Source organism: Oryctolagus cuniculus, chromosome 14 (genome assembly GCF_964237555.1).
Source record: "Oryctolagus cuniculus chromosome 14, mOryCun1.1, whole genome shotgun sequence".
Lineage (NCBI taxonomy): Eukaryota > Metazoa > Chordata > Mammalia > Lagomorpha > Leporidae > Oryctolagus > Oryctolagus cuniculus.
Window position 1 is genome coordinate 97,218,303 of NC_091445.1, and position 18,409 is coordinate 97,236,711.

An 18,409-nucleotide genomic window follows, 5' to 3' on the forward strand; every position below is an offset into this window, starting at 1 on the left:
CTTCCCGATCCCGTGCGCTGGTGCTGACGAGCCATCTCAGCTTCCCATGGTCGGGTTTCGCAGTGTCTCCTTCCTCACGGCACTTGGAACACAGCTGCTTTCCAGGTCCCCAGCCCCACCCGAATCCTAGGGACATGTGGCAATGCCTGGAGAGTTGTCATGTGGGGGTGGTTCTGGCAGAGCCCCACTGGGTAGCCTGCTCTGCATCCTGCTGTGTGGTGACCCCGTGTCGACTGCGGAGGCTGAGAAACCCTGCCGCACCGTCACGTGGGTGTGGGGAAGCTTTGTTTTTGTTACTCATTTTATTGGAAAGGCAGAGAGACAGATCTCCCGATGTCCACTGGTTTCTTCCCCAAATACCTGCAAGAGCCAGGGCTGGGCCAGGCCAAAGCCAGGAGCCAGTTGGGTCTCCTGTGTGGGTGCAGGGACCCAAGCACTTGAACCTCCCCTGCTGCTCCCAGATCAGAAGGCAAGGAACTAGGACTCACACCGCCCCGCAGTGTGGGATGTGGCACCTACCCACTGTGCCAGTGCTGCCCCTCGGGGAGCTGTTTGAAGAGCGAGGAGCACGGCCTTGCCTTGTCACCAGCCCCACGCCGCCTTCCCTTCGCCGTGCTTTTAGATCATTTGTATTTGGTGCAATCACCAGCTTGCCATCTTGCTCTGTTTTCCCCTCAACTGTGTCAAGATCCCCACAGCCACCCCAGGTTCGGTGATCCGCTAGGAGAACTGAGGCAATGGAAGGCACAGAGCAGAATCGGCAGGCCCCGGCGTCCAGGGGTTCCTCCCAGGGGAGTCCCCACGTGGCACCCTCCACCTGGCACACAACCAGGTCCAGACTACAGGAGGAGAGCAGGGCGTTGGTGCAGTCACAGTGTCTGCCCAAACAGTGGAGGTGCAGGGCGCCCCTCGTTAGCTGTGCTGGGACTCCCGAGGTGCAGGTCCTCAGTCCTCCCCCGTGGCCTGCAGCCTGACGGTGGTGGGAACTTTCCACACAGCAGCTCTTCTCTACCTCAGCACTTGTAAGAGTTTCACCTGCTTTCTTTTTCTTTAAGATTTATTTATTTATTTGAAAGTCAGAGTTACAGAGAGAAGGAGAGGCAAAGAAAGAGATAGGTCTTCTATCCACTGGGTCACTTTCCAATTGGCCGTAACGATTGGAGCTGCGCTGATCTGAAGCCAGGTGCCAGGAGCTTCTTCCTGGTCTCCCATGCAGGTGCAGGGGCCCGAGATGGACTAAGGCCATCTTCTACTGCTATCCCAGGTCATAGCAGAGAGCTGGATTGGAAGTAGAGCAGCCAGGACTTAAACTGGCGCTCATATGGGATGCCCGCACTGCAGGCAGTGGCTTTACCCGCTGTGCCACAGTGCCAGCCCCAGAGGTTTATAACTTCCATCGCATAGGGAAATTCTGAATTCTGATGCCTTCAGCAGCCAGCACCTGCCCTTTTCCTGGCCTCTGAGGAGGCCTCATGTGAGCCCTGAGGCTGTCTGCCTCTGTCCTCTTTCTCTGGACCCTGGAGCTCCTCCCGAGTCCCCCCGTGTTGGCTGTGGCCCCAATGGACATTCTTCTCTGGCACTCCCGTCTGCTCTCCTCACGCCGTCCCCTTGTCACCTCTTTCGCTTGTGTTTCCTTTGCCTTCTGAAACACGTGGAGCATTGCTGGTTTCTGACTGCTCTCCCCTTCTGAGTTCTCTGTGGGTTTTGGTCATTTGCTTATTTGCACACCAGAAGCTTATCTGTTGGATGTCAGACAGGGTCTGCACCCTGGGCACTCGCGTGGGCTGCACACCTCTGGGTCCTGGTGGCCTTTTCCTGAGGCTGTTGGGTGATTGGAGCCCCCTGGATCCTTTCCAGGCATTGCCAGGCTGGACCCAGAGCCCTCCTTGCTGTTGGGTACAGGCAGGCCCCTCTTGGCTACCGGCTTCTGAGGGCTTGAGCAGACACCCAGCTGGTGGGACACACGTCGTCAGCTGTGGGTAGCTGGGCCATCTGTGGTGCCCTTCCTGGCCTGCAGCTTTCTCTGTCAGGCTCAGCTGGGTGTTTTGCTGAGACACGGGAGTGAGTGCAGATCTGGCTGTGGCTTGAAGCTGCCGCAGACCATGCCGCACCCGTGTTCAGCTTTCTGATTGTTGATACAGGAGGTCAGCCACAGAATGGTGTGGTCCTCTGTCGTGGCAAAGCTTTCCACAGTGTGAGTGTGTCAGATTGGGTGTGGGGCATGGCTTGTGCAAAAGACTTTGGGTGTTCGCTGCCCCTGCCCTGGAGGCCTCCCACTGTATAGCCCTGACCTCGAGCTCAGAGAGCTTTTCTGCCGTGAGTTCTTCCAGCGCAGTTGTGCAGTGCTTGTCCTCCTGGGCCCAGGGCCGGAGCTGACCGACGCCATGTCCCCTAGGGAAAGTGAAGAAGGAGCTACACCACGATGACGGCCACTTGAGCTTGGACGAGACAACCAAGCTCCTGCAGGACCTGCATGAAGCGCAGGCAGAGCGTGGAGGCTCCCGACCCTCATCTAACCTCAGTTCCCTTTCCAACACCTCTGAGCGGGATCCTCACCATCTGGGTAAGGTGGCCTCAGCCAGGCAGGCTGATGTGCACAGGTGCTGGTGGCCTGTGACGTGGACGTGGCTGGAAGGTCAGACCGTGGCCTCTGGCCCATGGGGCTACGTGCAGTTGGGACATCCTTGTCCTGGCCTCCTTGGAGGAGCTGCACCTACCTGTGTGGCGGTCCAGGTGAACTTTCGGGAATGTTTGCTTCTGTCCTGGATTCGTCCCCATGGTCCTTTCTACAGTACAGACATTGCCCCTCCATAGATCCCGATGTTCAGTGGTGCTGTCAGGGACCGTGACCTCCTCTGACCAGGGCTCTGCTGGGGAGAGGGAGGTCAGCACGGGAGTTGCCTGGCTGGGAGGCCTCAGCTGCGGCCCAGGGTGCCAGGCGGGTCCATCACTCCTTAAGTGTGCTTACTTGTTTCTGGTTCTCAGGTGTAGATGTGAATTAATTCTTTTTTTTTAGGATTTATTTATTTGAAAGGCAGAGTTTACAAAGAGGGAGAGACAGAGAGATCTTCCATCCACTGATTTACTCCCTAAATGGTTCTAGCGGCAGAGTTGGGCTGGTGTGAAGCCAGGAGCTTCCTCCACTCACCCACGTGGGTGCAGGGGCCCAAACACTTGGGCATCTTCTGCTTTCCCAGGTGAATTAGCAAGGAGCTGGATTGGAAGTGGAGCAGCCAGGACTTGAACTGGTGCCTATGTGGGATGCCGGTGTCGCAGGCAGTGGCTTTACCCACTGTGCCACAGTGCCAGCACCGATGTGAATTATTCTTTAGGCAGAGTGAATCTTGATGTGTTTGCAAGGAAAACGTAGTTTTTTCGATCCCATTATAGCCTTGTAATCCAATGATGAACTAAACAGTGCCAGGATGTTCTGGGTGGCTCGATCAGAGAGCACTTCAAGTCTTGGGGAGCCAGTGAGAGGATCCCCCATCCCTCGAGCGAGCAGAGATACCCTGGTGTCCCAGGAGCCTTGGCTGTCACTGAGACCTGGCCTTGCAGACAGAGCCATGTGGGAGACAGTTTAGTTCCAAGTGCCCCACACTGCAAATCCATCCGTATGTGTTGAAATGGCACATTTTCCTCAAAATTTCAGGAAGCCCGTCCCACCTGAGTGTCGGGGAGCAGCCGGATGTGACCCACGACCCTTACGAGTTTCTTCAGTCTCCAGAACCCGCAGCCTCTACCAAGAACTAGCCTCGTAGGTAGCCTTCAGTTGTTTCACTTTGTTGAGTTTTCACTCGCGTCTACAGTTTCGTCGTGAGACAAAGACTTACGTTTCCCGCTTTGGTGTGTGGGAAGCAGTCCCAGGAGGTGATGAACTGTCTGTGACATCACTGTCAGCAGCGCCGCTCCTGGGCACCGGGCCCCATTGTGTGGACTTTGAATAGTGGCAACCATATACAAGGGCATGTGGCTGGCTTGCCCCGAGCACCAGCGTCAGACGCGGGCAGGCTGTTGTCTCTGCCCGTGTCTGGTCATGGCCCTGGGAAACAGACCAGAGTGTGTATGCTTGTGCTGAGTGGCCTGTGTCCCATCGCAAGCCCACATTTCCCAGGCAGTAGGGTCCCTAGAGGACAGCCTGAGGTGGGGCAGTCTCCTCGTTGCTGTTTGGACGAGCGTGGGAGAGGAGTGGACACAGCCTGTGACAGAAGAATCCAGTGTCCATGAAGCACATTGTAACTGGGTGTCTACTGGATGCCTGCTTACCTCTGCAAAGTGCTGTAAATACAGATCTTAATAAAGAGACATGTTCAAAGAGCCTACGGGAACGGTCGTTCGGACACGGCTTGGGGCAGCTCTAGGCATGCTCCTGTCCCTGTGACGCTGTGCTGTCCCTCGTCTGGCCCGCCTGTGTGTTGCCGGGGCCCCTGTTCCCATGCGAGGAGATGCAGATGTTAAGGACCCTTTATCCCAGGGCTGGGGACAGTTGGTGCTCAGCTGTGCTGGGGGAGGCGTGGCTGGGGAGCCTGGGGGCAGCAGGCAGTGCCCTGGCTGAAGCACTGGGCTGGGTAAGGGTCCTCAGGGAGGTCCCCCGTGGATGTTGGTAAAGGGGAACAAAATGTTTCCACCTGTGAATGAAGGCGCAGAAGGCAGCTGTGGCCCCTTGAGCAGAAACGGCTGGGAAAGCACACGCCCGGGGGCTGCACCTGTAGTGGTGGCCAGGAAGCACACTCCACAGCTCTGGCCTCCGACGCTGCCCCTGCTTACTCCCATGGCTGGACCCCAGGCTCTCCTGTACCCCTAGTCTGGGCCAGCACCCCAGCTGCCAGGAAGGCCAGGCAGTGGACTCAGAAGGCAGGACGGGCAGCCCTGCAGCAGAGTGCTCTTCCCAGCCTGACTGGCACACAGCTGAGTCCTGTGTGCTCAGGGTGCACTGTGCACATCCTGCTGCACAGAGCCGGGACAGAGCCCACCCTTCCTGGCCAGCACGGCCTCCAGCTCACATGTGGTCCAGCCAGCAGAAGGCAGTGTGACTGCCACTCGAAGGTGCAGCAGCACAGTGGTCACATGGGGCGTTGGCAGCCCCGCCCAGACGCGGGCCCCAGCCTGACTCTTGCAGGAATCCATCAGAACCCATTTTTTCAGTGGCATCTGGTACATTCCCAGTGTTAGCAGCCCTCCCCTCTTTGAAGTTCCAGAACATTCTCTAAAAGGAAGCCTCCCTCCACCCACCCCAGTGCCCACTGGCATCCATCCCCCCAACCCCTGCGAGCTCCTAGCAGCTATCCGTCCCCTCCTGCAGCTGGACTGACCGTCCTGGGCATTGTGCATCAGTGGACCCTGTAACAGGTGCCCTTTTGTGTCTGCCGTTTGCTGAGCATGCGTTCGAGGTTCATCCGTGTAGGACTGTGTACCCTGCAGCCGAGGCCGCTCTTCAGAGTACTGGCAGCAGTTAGGAAGGCCTGGGCACGGGCTGGTGCTACAGGTGCCCTGGCCAAGACCTACATACAGGGCTCCGGTTGGCTGAATGACTCGCCTGAATGGCAGGGTAGAGGGCTAGGCCTCCTGGCCGTTCTGCCCATGTCACCGCAAGCCGGCCCAGCCGGGGCCCCTCCTGCCTTGGTAGTGAAGCTGGGCCACGGCAGGCCGCTCCCCAGGGACTGGGCAGCCAACGCTGCATGATCAGATGCCTCCGAGCTCTTGTCCTTGGAGACTGCGCCTGAAACAAGACCCGTGAGGTGCATGCAGGTGTGTGCATGCGTGTTGACACGTGTGAGTTCACTCGCTCCCACAGCTGGACTCCTGGGTGGCCACCTGGCGAGCTGCCATTGTGCCGCACCCTTGACCTTCCTCAGCCTGGTGGAGACTTCAGGGAGTGCAGCGTTGTCTCGGGATCTCGGGTGCGTGTGGAGCAGAGCTGAGCAGGTGCTCAGAAGCCTCGTCCCGTGCTGGAGAAACTCGGACTCCAAGGATGGCCGGTGCGGTGGTGGTCAGCCCTGACGCCACAGCAGCACCGCTCGTCGTGAAGCTGCTGCGTTTGCCTCTGCTGCACGCAGGGCGGGGTCCCAGCTGAACGCCCTTCTGCGTGTCTGCGTCCTGCATTTACGTGGAGCACAGCCCTGAGCCCATGCGTGTCTGCATCGTCTCCTGACGCCGTGAACAGCCAGCGTCGACTCCACCGCCACCTGCAGACCTGGGCTGCTCTGGGAGCCCCTCCAGCGCTGCAAGGTCTCGGGGTCACACGTGAGCAGCCCTGCCACTGGCCACCTTGTCCCGGACACCTAGCGTGGGGTCCCAGCAGAATCCCTGCAGCAGTCCTGGGTGGCAGTGGCTGCCCTGCACCTCGTTCATCTGAAGCCAGTCACGGCACCCTCCTCTTGAGAATTAGAAAACCTCGCTGGCCTGCAGTGGGGGCCACACAGCCACTGGGACAGTAGCCACGCAGTGTCTGAGGAGAGTTTCTCCAGGTCAAGTCCTTTGGAAGGTGGGCGTCTTGGGTGTCGGGCTCCCGTTTCTGGCCACTTGTGGTCACTGCTGTCATACCTTCCTTAAGCACCGTGACCCCTGCTGTGCTGTGTTTGGGTTCTTGGGGGGTCAGATGCCCAGGCGGCCTGCTTATCTGCACTGGGTCTGTTTGGGGCATCTTGGCCCTGCACAGAGTGGGCTCCATCCCGGTGACCTTCCTCGGGATGATGGTGCTTGGCCTCAGGAGCGGTCTGGGACACTTGGCCAATCTGCTGGTGGGCAGGGGAGCCCCAGCGCTGCTGTCCCATGGACTCACAGGTGAGGAGGGTCTGGCCTGAGCAGCATGGGGTGGTGGGCAGTGGCGTGGGTGGCCACCCCTGCAGGCTCCTGTCTGGTTGACATTTCAGGAGAGGCTGGACCAGAAAGTCTCGGTTGGTGCCCCATTCAGGCCTTCCTGGACCTGCCACAGGGGGTACTGGTGCCCAGGGCCTTGTGAGGCAGCCACCTCACTCCACTGCCTGGTCACCTGGCCCTTCTACACGTATTCCTGACTCCATGGGGCCCCTCGGAGGCTGGACATCCCTTAGGGTAGCCCTGCCGCAGGTGGGGAAATGCAAGTGCGTATCCTGTGGAGAGCGCCGGACAGCCTGACCTGGCCCTGCGCTGTGCCGAGCCCCAGCTGCCACCTGGGCAGTCACTGTTGTCCAGTGACCTCAACAGTGAATGCTCGTGAGCAGATGGTGTGCCCCACCAGGGCCTGTGAATGGCCTGCGGGGACCACACTTTTCTCCCACTGCCATAGAAACATTAAACCCTCAAAACCCAGCTGAGCTCCCCTAATTCAAGGGCTCTTTAGGGAAGGGGCCGGCCTGGCTGGCTGTGATCTGAGTGCAGCAGTGCTGTGCAGATTGGGGTTCGTACACATTCCTGGTTCTGTGAGTGTACCACCAGGCCCCCTTGAGCCTGCTGTGGAGGGGTTCCGAGAGGGCTGAAGCCTTCCCAGAGCTCAGCTGTCCATTGAGGCCAGAAGTGGCCGCCAGACCGTCTCTGGCAGGAAATGAGGGCTTTTTGAGAAGCCTCCAGTACACACGACTGTGTCTACCTGTGGGTAGCAGCTGCCAGCCCTGTTCTCTGCTCCCGTCTCGTGTGATGACCGCGGGTGTTTAGCCTGGCCTGGCTGATCCCCGGAGCTGGGTTCTGCTGCAGGTCTGGGTCCCGGGGCTGTGGGGGTGGGGCAGGACCCCAACAGAGGGCAGCAGTCATGGGGCCTGAGGAGAAGTGGCAGGACGTGAGGCTGGCGCAGTGTACCCCTAAGGCCGGGATTCCCACACAGATAAGGAAACAGGCAAAGGGTGGTGGGGCCTTGTGATGTGTAAGGTCCATACCTCTTAGTCTCAGCCCAAAAAAACTCATCTACCTCACAGTCTGGGGGCCTCATGACACCCCAAGGGATTTGTTACAGTCCTTCACTGCCTGCTGCTGTCCCGAGCCCCTGGGTGTGGCGAGTCCTCTGCTAACTGGCTGTGCGCTCAGGTGGTCGTGAATCTCAGTGTCCCAGGTCCCTTGCTTTAGCCGTGAAGGAGAGGCTGCCACCCTGTGCTGGGCACCAGGCCTTGTTGAGTGCACACTGGTGGGAGTGTTGCCACGTAGACCTCACCTTGGTGCAGGGGTGCACTTAGGTGTGCAGCTTCAGCAGGGTGTGTGCAGGTGTTTTCACAGCGGAAAGAAACCTGTGTTTTCTTTAAGGATGCAGGTGTTAGGTCAGGACTGTGTGTGCTCACAGCACGAGAGGCTTGGCCAGGAGTGGCCATTTGTCCTGGGATACCTGCTGGCAGTAGTGTGGGAGCTGGCAGCTCTCCACGCCCTCTTCTCCCAGGACGCGGTCCTGAACAGAACGCTGAGTCCCAGGGGCAGTCATGTGCCTTCGCTTCCTCCTGCCCTGGATCAACCCTGCACGGCCTGTCCAGCCCAGTGACCTCAGAGGCACGTCCTGATGCAGCCAAGCTGCCCGGTGGGCAGCAGAGCCAGATGGAGCAGACTTCAACCTCCCCACGGCCCTGGCTGCGGACGGTGAGCACTGCTGGGGGCACGTGCCGTCCACAGGGTCAGCAGGTGGCCTGCCCTGGGAAGCAGGAGTCCTTGGACCCACAAATGGGAACCAGGTTGTTTGAAATGTTCACTCGCTTGAGAGGCAGAGACGGATCTCCCGTCCGCTCGCTCACTTCACAAATGTCTGCAACAGCCAGGCAGGGCCAGGCTGATGGCAGGAGCTGGGAGCTCCATCCCAATCCCACGCGTGTGGCAGGGAACCACGCACTTCAGACGTCACTTGTTGCTTCCAGCGTCTGCACTAACAGGAAGCTGGAATCAGGAGTGGAGCCGGGACGTGAACCAGACACTCCATCTAAAATACCCAACGGGTATTTTAACCTCTAGATTGAATGCCCACCTTGGAAATTTCTTGAACTTCAGATCGGAGACTCGGAGGAGGCTGTGGAGGAGAGCTTGCTGTGGGCACGCGTGTGGGCTGTTTCCTGGGACTGTGGACCCGTCAGGAAACACCACTGCACATTCGTCTGCCACAGGCCTCTCGTGGCCGCCGGGCGGGCAGGTGCAGTGGCCTGCCTCCAACACCAGCCCAGGCTTTGGAGTGAACAGCCCCAGGGCCTGACGGCAGGGAAGCTGCATCAGCACCTCCGCCCACAGAGCTGCTGAAGCTGGAGTCGTGGAGCGGACGGCCTTTCCCTTCGGGGTGGCGGTGACAAGTTTTCCATCAAAACCCAGGACAGTAAATCAGGCAGCTCAGCCTCCCAGGCCACCTGTGCAGTCCACCCTGGAGCCTCCGAGCCAGGTCAGTGCCGCTCCCCACCCCCTAGGTGGGGCATCTCCAAGGTTGCTGGGCCAGGGCTTTGTGAGGTGGCCGGGGTTCCGTGTGACACAGTCTCCTTGCTTCCCAGTCAGCCTTCACCGAGCGAGAAGTGCTAGACTTTGCCGTCCAGAGTGGACTGCGATTGAGGTGAGTGCCAGGGCGTCTGGCTTCCTCTCTTCCCTGCTGAGCTGACACCGTGAGTCCTGGGGTCCTCGTGGTAGTCAGGGGCCAAGCCCGCGCAAGCAGAGTTGGCAGCTCCGATAACCGGGGAGCCTGCCACCTCTGAGGCTGAGCTGAAGATGTTTCACGGTAGGGAAAGATGGCAGAGCAGGGTTTCTTGTCGGGGTGCCCCCAGAAGGCTCCTCGTGAGGGATGTAGGGGGAGAGAGCGGCTGGGGGGAGCGCAGTCGGCACCAGCACCCCTCCAAGTGGGACGTCCACGGCAGGGGCCGAGGGGTGGTCGTCCTGATGCTGTGTTGGAAGGGTGGTGGACAGCAAGGAAGGGGCTCTCGGTGTCAGCAGGTGCGGATGGATGAGAGATGCTTGAGACCCCTCCCCAGAGTGGGTGGGGGCCAGGATGCAAGGCAGGGTTGCGGGGCCACACAGAGCCCCCTGAGCAGCCAAGACTCCTGTGGGAGTGGCTGGCGGGGTGCTGGCAAGGTCAGCAGCACTTGGAACCCCTCCCACTGAGACAGAACAGAGCCCTCTGGGAGAAGGAAACCCAGAGTCAAGAACAAATGGGGCCCAGATGGGACCAGGAGGCACTCAGCCAACAGTGCAGAGCTTCCAGCCCCACAGCAGACCGTCTCGGAGTCCAGGACTCCCCTGCTCGATTGGAGCCCAAGAGGTTAACCCTTGACAGGATGAAACAGGCAAGGCCTCACCCAGGTCCATGGGGTGTGAGGGAGGCATGCGGGGTGGAGGCCAGGCTGCAGAGAGCCTGTCACAGGTGGCCTTGGCCGGGCTTGGCAAGGGCTGGAGACGCCCAGCCCAGGATTCAATGTGATGTCGGCAAGAGGGGTTCTGGGGCCTGTGGAACCATGCTGTACACACGTGTCGTGTGTATGTGTGTGGTGTTTATAGGGGAGCATTGTGTGTGTACGTGGTGTATAGTGTATATGCTGTGTGTGTGTTTGCATGTGTGTGTGAGACAGGGTGTGGAGTACATGGTGTGGGTGGTGAATGCTGTATATAATGTGTGTGAGGGGTGGGTGGGTATGTTGCTGTGGATTTGTCTGAGAGAAGAGCGGTGGGGGCAAGAGGCACAGAGTTACCACACAGACCCCAGGAGTCGGGTGAAAGCAGGCCAGAGGAGAGCAGCTTGCAGGCTCGTTTATTTCAGTTGGTGCAGCAGCTTATATAGCCAAGACAGCCAATCCAGTCAAGGGGCGGTTTATGCCCTAACCAATCACAGCCTGTTGCTAGGCAGACTCCTTTGCCATGTGGGTCCCACAGCCATTTCCTGAGTTACTGATGCTCACTTGCCAGTGCCATCTTGGCATGGCCTTCTCATTGCACCACGGGGATATGCATGGTGTGTGTGTGTATCTGGTGTGGATATGTCTGGTGTGTGTGTACTGCATGTACACGTGTTTGTGTGCTGAGGTGTGTACATGGTGTAGTGTGTGTGCAGTATGTGTATACTGAGGTATGTGCATGGTGTGTGTGTGTGTATACTGAGGTGTGTACATGGTGTGTGTGTGTACTGAGGTGTGTACATGGTGTGTGTGTGTGTGTGCAGTATGTGTGTATGCTGAGGTATGTGTGTGTGTGTATACTGAGGTGTGTACATGGTGTGTGTGTGCGTGCGCTGAGGTGGGTTTGGGTGCACACACAGCTCCCTGAAGGCCCCCATTCAGCCTCCAGGGGTACCTTCCCCAACCCTGCTGCACAGACATGGCCCAGCCCAGCGCCTTGTGCGCTCAGGGACCTCTCGGGGAGCTCTCAGGGACCTCTTGGGGTGTTCTCGGGGACCTCTCGGGGTGCTCTTGGGGACCTCTCGGGCTGGGGTCAGGACCAGGCAGCTCCCCAAGCCCGTCTTGGGCCCTCCTCTAACTGTGCCTCTCTCACCCGACGAGGAAACAGGGTCTCACTTGACGGAGAAGCGGGGCCACCTTTGCCGAGGTGCCCAGCGTTGGTTCCTGGCGTTTGCTTCTGAGCTGCCGCGAGGTAAGAACTAGGCACGTGCGCTTTTCCTTCCCTCTCCGTTCCGTTCTCCTGCTGGGCTGGGTGGTGCACACAGAGGGAGGCTTCCCTCATCCCTGGCTGCACCCCGACGTGGCTCCAGTGAGGCCTCAGGGGGCCCGGGGCTGCAGGGCTGGCTCTGCCTGCCTGCCTTCCCCACACCTGCTGGCAGCTGACCGCACCGGGCACAATGTCCAAACCACAGCACGCATGCTTCAAAGTAGGCGGAAACGACCTGGTTACTGGAGGTGTGTGAGGGTCAGACCCCCTGCAGTGAGGGTGGGTGAGCCTGAAGCAAGTCAGGCCCTCCCAAGTTAATTCACCGCCCACTGTGCTCCTCCCAGGTCTCCGGTTCACTTTTGGAGGATCCAAGCCGCCGATCCGATCAGACCTGACGCTGTGCAAAGAGCCTGTGAGGACAGGATGTCAGGCCAGGTGCCCCCCCCCGCTGGGTCAGGGTGCCCTGCAGCTGGCCCCCCTGCCCCGGCCATGCTGCCGATGGCTGCACACTCATGGGCTGTTAGCATGTGTTGCTTAGATTGTGATTTAGCTTGCGTTTGTTTTAAATATAACTCGCTGTGTTTAGGCGATGATGTCAGAGCTGGTGGAGTAGACGTGAGGATACGGTGGCGGGGGCCACCTCGGAGTCACAGCCGTCTGGGACCCCGAAGGACCACTCTGCGGTGGCGGCTCAGAGCTGCGCCGTGCGCTGTCTTGTTTTCCGCCCAAGGCCTCTGGTTTCTGTCCGTGCGGGCACACGCTGGGTTGCAGCTGGCTGGCGGTGCCAGGCAGGGACAGAGCCCACAGGAGGGTTTCTCTGTCCCAGGTCCTGCCTGGCCCTGTAGTCGCACCTCTTCTGCTTCATGGGAAGGCCCCATCCCATTTTCTTGCCATCTCCTGTGATGTGCTGCTACCTTCCTCAGCGGGAGATCCAGGCAGCTTGTTTCCCGACTCAGCCCCTGCGCCCTGATCACCGCCGTGCGGAGCGCTGATGTCCCTCGCTGCTGCTTGGACGTTGGCAGCAGCTTTGCTGTTGGTTGCGGCTTTCACTGGGCTTGTTTCCAAGGCATAAAGCTGGCCTTGCTGTGTTCTGATTCCTCCCTTAGCACCTTTATCTCAGGTCCCCAGACTTCCTCGTGGGCCACGTGCAGAGACCAGAGGGCCGGACCTGATCGGCGGGCTGTTGGTGGGGGCCCCGGCGGCTTAGAGGAGGCAGTGTCAGCTCGCTCTTCCCCGAGCGGCGCCTCTGCATCCCAGGATCAGCAGAAACTGCCTGAAGTGCAGCGTGGCCAGAGCTAGCACCTGTCCCCCCGGCTCCCACCTTGCGGTGGCTGCCGCCTGCCTCTTGCCCCCTCCCCCAGCACCACGTCTGGGCCCGGCAGGTCATCGTGTGCCTGCAGAGGAGGTGACGCAGTGGGTCTGAGGGCTGGTCCTCTTCCCCAGGACACCTGCAGAGTCTGCGGGAGCTGCAGCTGCGGAGAGCATGGCTCCCTTCCTCCTGCGCTGCCCCCCCCCCCCACCAGGGGAGCTCCCTGGGATGTGTGTCCTGCTGGGCTCTCTGAGTCTGGCTGTGTTTTCAAAAGAGCCCAGGACTCATTGCTTTGCAGTGGTCAGCAAGGACTTCTCTGGGCACCTGGGGTTCTGGCCAGAAGGGCAGGTGTTCCCCTCCCCGCCCCCTTGTTCCCTGGTCCCATGGACGTTCCGTGTTCTCACAGCTGCCTCAGGATGACTGTGGCTGTGCTGGGACAGAGGTTCCAGGCTGTCCTGTGGCCTCCCTGGCAATGGCAGCTGGGAGCCTCAGCCCATCCCCCACTGCCTGCCCAGACCAGACGGTGGCCTCATGCCCCCTTCTCTGCCTTGCAGGTGGCCACGTGCGACAGGAGTTCTAGACGGGTCATCCCGGAACCCGAGGCCAGGGGCACAGAGAAGCCCCCACCAGCGCGGCTGTCCCGGGTGAACGGCTGGTCGCTGCCCCTGCACGTGTTCCAGGGGGTTGCCTGGATCACCTTCACACTCATGGCCGTGGCCTGCTTTGGCATTTTTATCCCTTTGTTGTCACAGAGCTGGAAGTACACGGCCTACTGCGTATCCTTTCCCTCGGGAGGCTCTGCCTAAGGTGGAGGGGCTTCCGGTGCCGTAGCTGGAGTACGCGGCCCACTGCCTGTCATTTCCTGGGGGGCGGGCGTCTCAGCCTGCCGGTCTCCTGAGGTCCAGGGGCTTTCCGCAGTCTCGGTGCAGAGTCTGTTTCCTGAGGCTCCGTCCCTGCCTGGCGCTGACAGTGCCACCGCGGCCGTTCCTTCTCCCTGCCGGGAAGGGCAGATGCTGGGTGCCTGTGCACATGGGCGAGTGACAGGTGCAGGGCGAGGGGGCTGTGCCTGGGAGATGGTAGGTGAGGAAGTACCCTCGCCGGCCCGCTCAGGAGAGAGACGTGGACCCAGGCAGAGCAGTGTACGTGAGGCTTCTCCACAGGTCTTGCGAGGCCAGGTGTCTGACGAGCGGCCCACCCGGCGCAGGCGCAGCAAGCGTCAGAGCCCAGCTCGCGGGTCCCTCCCCCTTCCTCACTGGCTGAGTTCTGTGGGCTGCACAGTCTCCTGGACACCGAGTTACAAAGTCACCTTCCGCCTCCCTTCACTGTACCTGGATTTCCTCTCTGGGGTCGGCTACTCCCTAACATCCTGATTGCCTGGGGAGTTTTGCTGCATCTGCAAGCCAGCTGGCATGATTTTCTACTCTGTGTTGAAAATGGACTGACATTGTCTTACCGTAGGGAGACCCCAGGTGTGCCTGGTGTACGTTGGCATGGCACGTGGGCTTTGGGAAGTGCCAGCACACATGCGTCATTGACAAGGAGGTCTGTGCACAGCAGGCCTGTGTCCTTGCTCAGTGTTGGTGAAGGTTGGATCTCCCTGTGTGGCCCCCACCACGTGGCCTTCCATAGGTGTGTGCTGAGCAGAGAAACAGCACAGTCTGGTGTGTTGCACGGTGTGTGTCACACGGTGTGGTGTGTTACTGTCACACAGTGTTGTGTCACATGGTGCCTGTCAGGTTTGATGTGTCTCGTGTGTGTGTCACAGTGTGGTGTCCCATGTGTGTCACGGTGTGTGTCAGTGTCACACAATGTGTGTGTCAACAGCGTTTTATGTCACACAGTGTGGTGTGTGTCACAGTCTGGTGTATCACGGTCTGGTGTGTAATGGTATGTGTCACTGTCACACAGTGGTATGTGTCATAGTGTGGTATGTCACATGGTGTATATTTGTCACACAGTGTGGTGTGTATCCCGGTGTGGTGTGTAATGTTGTGTGTCACAGTGTGGTATGTTACATGGTGTATATGTGTCGCACGGTGTGGTGTGTGTCCCGGTGTGCCGTGTCACTGTCACACAATGTGTGTGTCGCACGGTGTGGTGTGTGTCCCGGTGTGCCGTGTCACTGTCACACAATGTGTGTGTGTCACACGGTGTGGTGTGTGTCCCGGTGTCCCGTGTCACTGTCACACAATGTGTGTGTGTCACACGGTGTGGTGTGTGTCTGGTGTGCCGTGTCACTGTCACACAATGTGTGTGTCGCACGGTGTGGTGTGTGTCTGGTGTGCCGTGTCACTGTCACACAATGTGTGTGTCACACGGTGTGGTGTGTGTCTGGTGTGCCGTGTCACTGTCACACAATGTGTGTGTCGCACAGTGTGGTGTGTGTCTGGTGTGCCGTGTCACTGTCACACAATGTGTCGGAAGTCTTGGAGTGAAGTGTCCGCGGTTCCCGTGGCCATCCTGAGCGCGGGGTCTGTGCCGGCCTTGCCCTTAGATGCCGACTCGGGCTTAGTCGTTTTCTGTTGATTTTGCAAAAGGTCAACTTTAGCATTTACTTTTTCTTTTGTTTTCCTCATTCCTGTTTTTTTAAAAAAAATCTCTGCTTTTATTTTTAGTATTTCTTCCTTTCAACTCATTTTGGATTTGCCTTGCACTTTTCTGCCTTCTTAATGGGAACACTTGCCTCAAGTTCAAATCGTTATCTCTCTTTAATGTAAGTACTTGAGGCTCTAAGTTTTTTGGTAGCAGACACACACAGGTGGCACGCACACAGTTGATGTGTACACACAGGTGCACAGGGGTTTGTGCCCAGACTAGTGGCATGCACACAGGCGTGTACACAGGTGGCACACAGGTGGAATACCTACAAAGGTGGCAGGTGGCATGCCCACACAGGTGGCGTGTACACAGGTGGCACACAGGTGATACCTACTGATGTGTACACGAGTGGTGTGCACATGGAAATGTCACAGCACACAGGTGGCACACAAGTGGCGTGCATTCACAGGTGGTGTGCACACAGGTGGCACAGATGCAGGTGTCATGCACACAGCTGGCACGCTTGCACACAAGTGGTGCACACATACACCCTGAGTCTGTCCTCTCGTCCAGCTGCAGCCTAGTGGTGTGTCCCCAGGGACCTGGAGTCTCGGGCTGCAGGCCCCACCCTGTGCTCAGGTTGCAGGGGTGGGTGGAGCTGGGCCTGAGGGTGTGTTTTAGAAGAGACACGGCAGGGGCGGCCCATGACTGCTGTCCGGCAGCATCAGCACTGTTTTTGGGTTTCTGGCCTGAGGGTGTGGGCACAGCTGTCCCTCAGGGTGGTGGCCGAGTCCCTGTCCCCACAGGGGCAGCCTGCAGGGTGCCATTTCCAGGCAGGCCTTGTCGGGCGCACTTGAGCTGGGCCTGTGATTTTCCAGTCCCCCCAGGCCCCCGCTCACTTCCCTGCCCTCTGCTTCTGCCCTGCAGGGCCTCGGGGGAGCCCTGGACTCTGTGCTGCCAACACAGGGCTGCAGACCCGGTTCCTGAGGCAGCACCTGAGACGCAGGCGGCAGGGCTGGGCTCTGCAGGCACTCGAGGACGAGCCCGGGCCTTCTGTCCCGAGTGCGTCCGTCTCAGTCCAGTCCCCCTTCTGTAAGGACACAGTCCTGGGATCTGGGCACCCCAGGGACCATCGCAGTTTGGCCATCGGCAGAGACCTACTTTCAAGTGGGGTCTCATTGCCAGGTGCCAGGCTTAGGACGTCAGCATATTGTGGGGGGCAGATCCGGCCTTATCATGTGCTGTTACCACCACTTATCTTACTCTGCTCTGGACCCACCTCCTCTCCCTGTTCACCTGCACATCACTCAGTGCCCCCGCAGTCCCCTGGGACTCGGCACCCAGTGTAGCTCTGTCACCGGTGCCTGAGCCACTGCCCCCTGGGACTCAGCACCCAGTGTAGCTCTGTCAGCTGTGCCTGACCCACTGCCCCCGGGACTCGGCACCCAGTGTAGCTCTGTCACCTGTGCCTGACCCACTGCCCCCTGGGACTCACACCCAGTGTAGCTGTGTCACCTGTGCCTGACCCACTGTCCCCTGGGACTCACACCCAGTGTAGCTCTGTCACCTGTGCCTGACCCACTGCCCCCTGGGACTCGGCACCCAGTGTAGCTGTGTCACCTGTGCCTGACCCACTGCCCCCTGGGACTCACACCCAGTGTAGCTGTGTCACCTGTGCCTGACCCACTGCCCCCTGGGACTCACACCCAGTGTAGCTGTGTCACCTGTGCCTGACCCACTGTCCCCTGGGACTCGGCACCCAGTGTAGCTCTGTCACCGGTGCCTGACCCACTGTCCCCTGGGACTCACACCCAGTGTAGCTGTGTCACCTGTGCCTGACCCACTGTCCCCTGGGACTCAGCACCCAGTGTAGCTCTGTCAGCTGTGCCTGACCCACTGCCCCCTGGGACTCGGCACCCAGTGTAGCTCTGTCACCTGTGCCTGACCCACTGCCCCCGGGACTCAGCACCCAGTGTAGCTGTGTCACCTGTGCCTGACCCACTGCCCCCTGGGACTCAGCACCCAGTGTAGCTCTGTCAGCTGTGCCTGACCCACTGCCCCCTGGGACTCACACCCAGTGTAGCTCTGTCAGCTGTGCCTGACCCACTGTCCCCTGGGACTCGGCACCCAGTGTAGCTGTGTCACCTGTGCCTGACCCACTGCCCCCTGGGACTCAGCACCCAGTGTAGCTCTGTCACCTGTGCCTGACCCACTGCCCCCTGGGACTCAGCACCCAGTGTAGCTGTGTCAGCTGTGCCTGACCCACTGCCCCCTGGGACTCGGCACCCAGTGTAGCTGTGTCACCTGTGCCTGACCCACTGCCCCCTGGGACTCGGCACCCAGTGTAGCTCTGTCACCTGTGCCTGACCCACTGCCCCCTGGGACTCACACCCAGTGTAGCTCTTCACCTGTGCCTGAGCCACTGCCCCCTGGGACTCACACCCAGTGTAGCTGTGTCACCTGTGCCTGACCCACTGCCCCCTGGGACTCGGCACCCAGTGTAGCTCTGTCACCTGTGCCTGACCCACTGCCCCCTGGGACTCGGCACCCAGTGTAGCTCTTCACCTGTGCCTGACCCACTGCCCCCTGGGACTCAGCACCCAGTGTAGCTCTGTCACCTGTGCCTGACCCACTGCCCCCTGGGACTCACACCCAGTGTAGCTGTGTCACCTGTGCCTGACCCACTGCCCCCTGGGACTCAGCACCCAGTGTAGCTCTGTCACCTGTGCCTGACCCACTGCCCCCTGGGACTCACACCCAGTGTAGCTGTGTCACCTGTGCCTGACCCACTGCCCCCTGGGACTCACACCCAGTGTAGCTCTGTCAGCTGTGCCTGACCCACTGCCCCCTGGGACTCAGCACCCAGTGTAGCTGTGTCAGCTGTGCCTGACCCACTGCCCCCTGGGACTCACACCCAGTGTAGCTGTGTCAGCTGTGCCTGACCCACTGCCCCCTGGGACTCACACCCAGTGTAGCTGTGTCAGCTGTGCCTGACCCACTGCCCCCTGGGGCTCAGCACCCAGTGTAGCTCTGTCACCTGTGCCT

At 59.7% G+C, this 18,409-nt stretch overlaps 2 protein-coding genes across 28 annotated transcripts in view; both read left to right on the forward strand.

Annotated features, from left to right (window-relative positions):
• The window catches only part of BRD9 (bromodomain containing 9), a 27,936-nt gene extending 23,619 nt beyond the window's left edge, over window positions 1–4,317 (forward strand). For all 3 annotated transcript variants that reach the window (XM_070056929.1, XM_070056930.1, XM_070056931.1), the window contains exons 15-16: window positions 2,396–2,563; window positions 3,653–4,317. In XM_070056929.1, coding sequence (XP_069913030.1) covers window positions 2,396–2,563; window positions 3,653–3,753 — 269 coding nt within the window. In that variant the 3' untranslated portion in view covers window positions 3,754–4,317. The remainder of the gene's footprint in view (window positions 1–2,395; window positions 2,564–3,652) is intronic.
• A 563-nt stretch (window positions 4,318–4,880) lies between these two features.
• LOC103346006 (palmitoyltransferase ZDHHC11) overlaps window positions 4,881–18,409 on the forward strand; it is a 50,369-nt gene continuing 36,840 nt past the window's right edge. For 24 of the 25 annotated variants that reach the window (XM_070056942.1, XM_070056934.1, XM_070056948.1 and 21 more), the window contains exon 1: window positions 11,962–13,602. In XM_070056942.1, the coding sequence (XP_069913043.1) occupies window positions 13,210–13,602 (393 nt within the window). In that variant the 5' untranslated portion in view covers window positions 11,962–13,209. The other variant, XM_070056943.1, reaches the window with a different exon arrangement.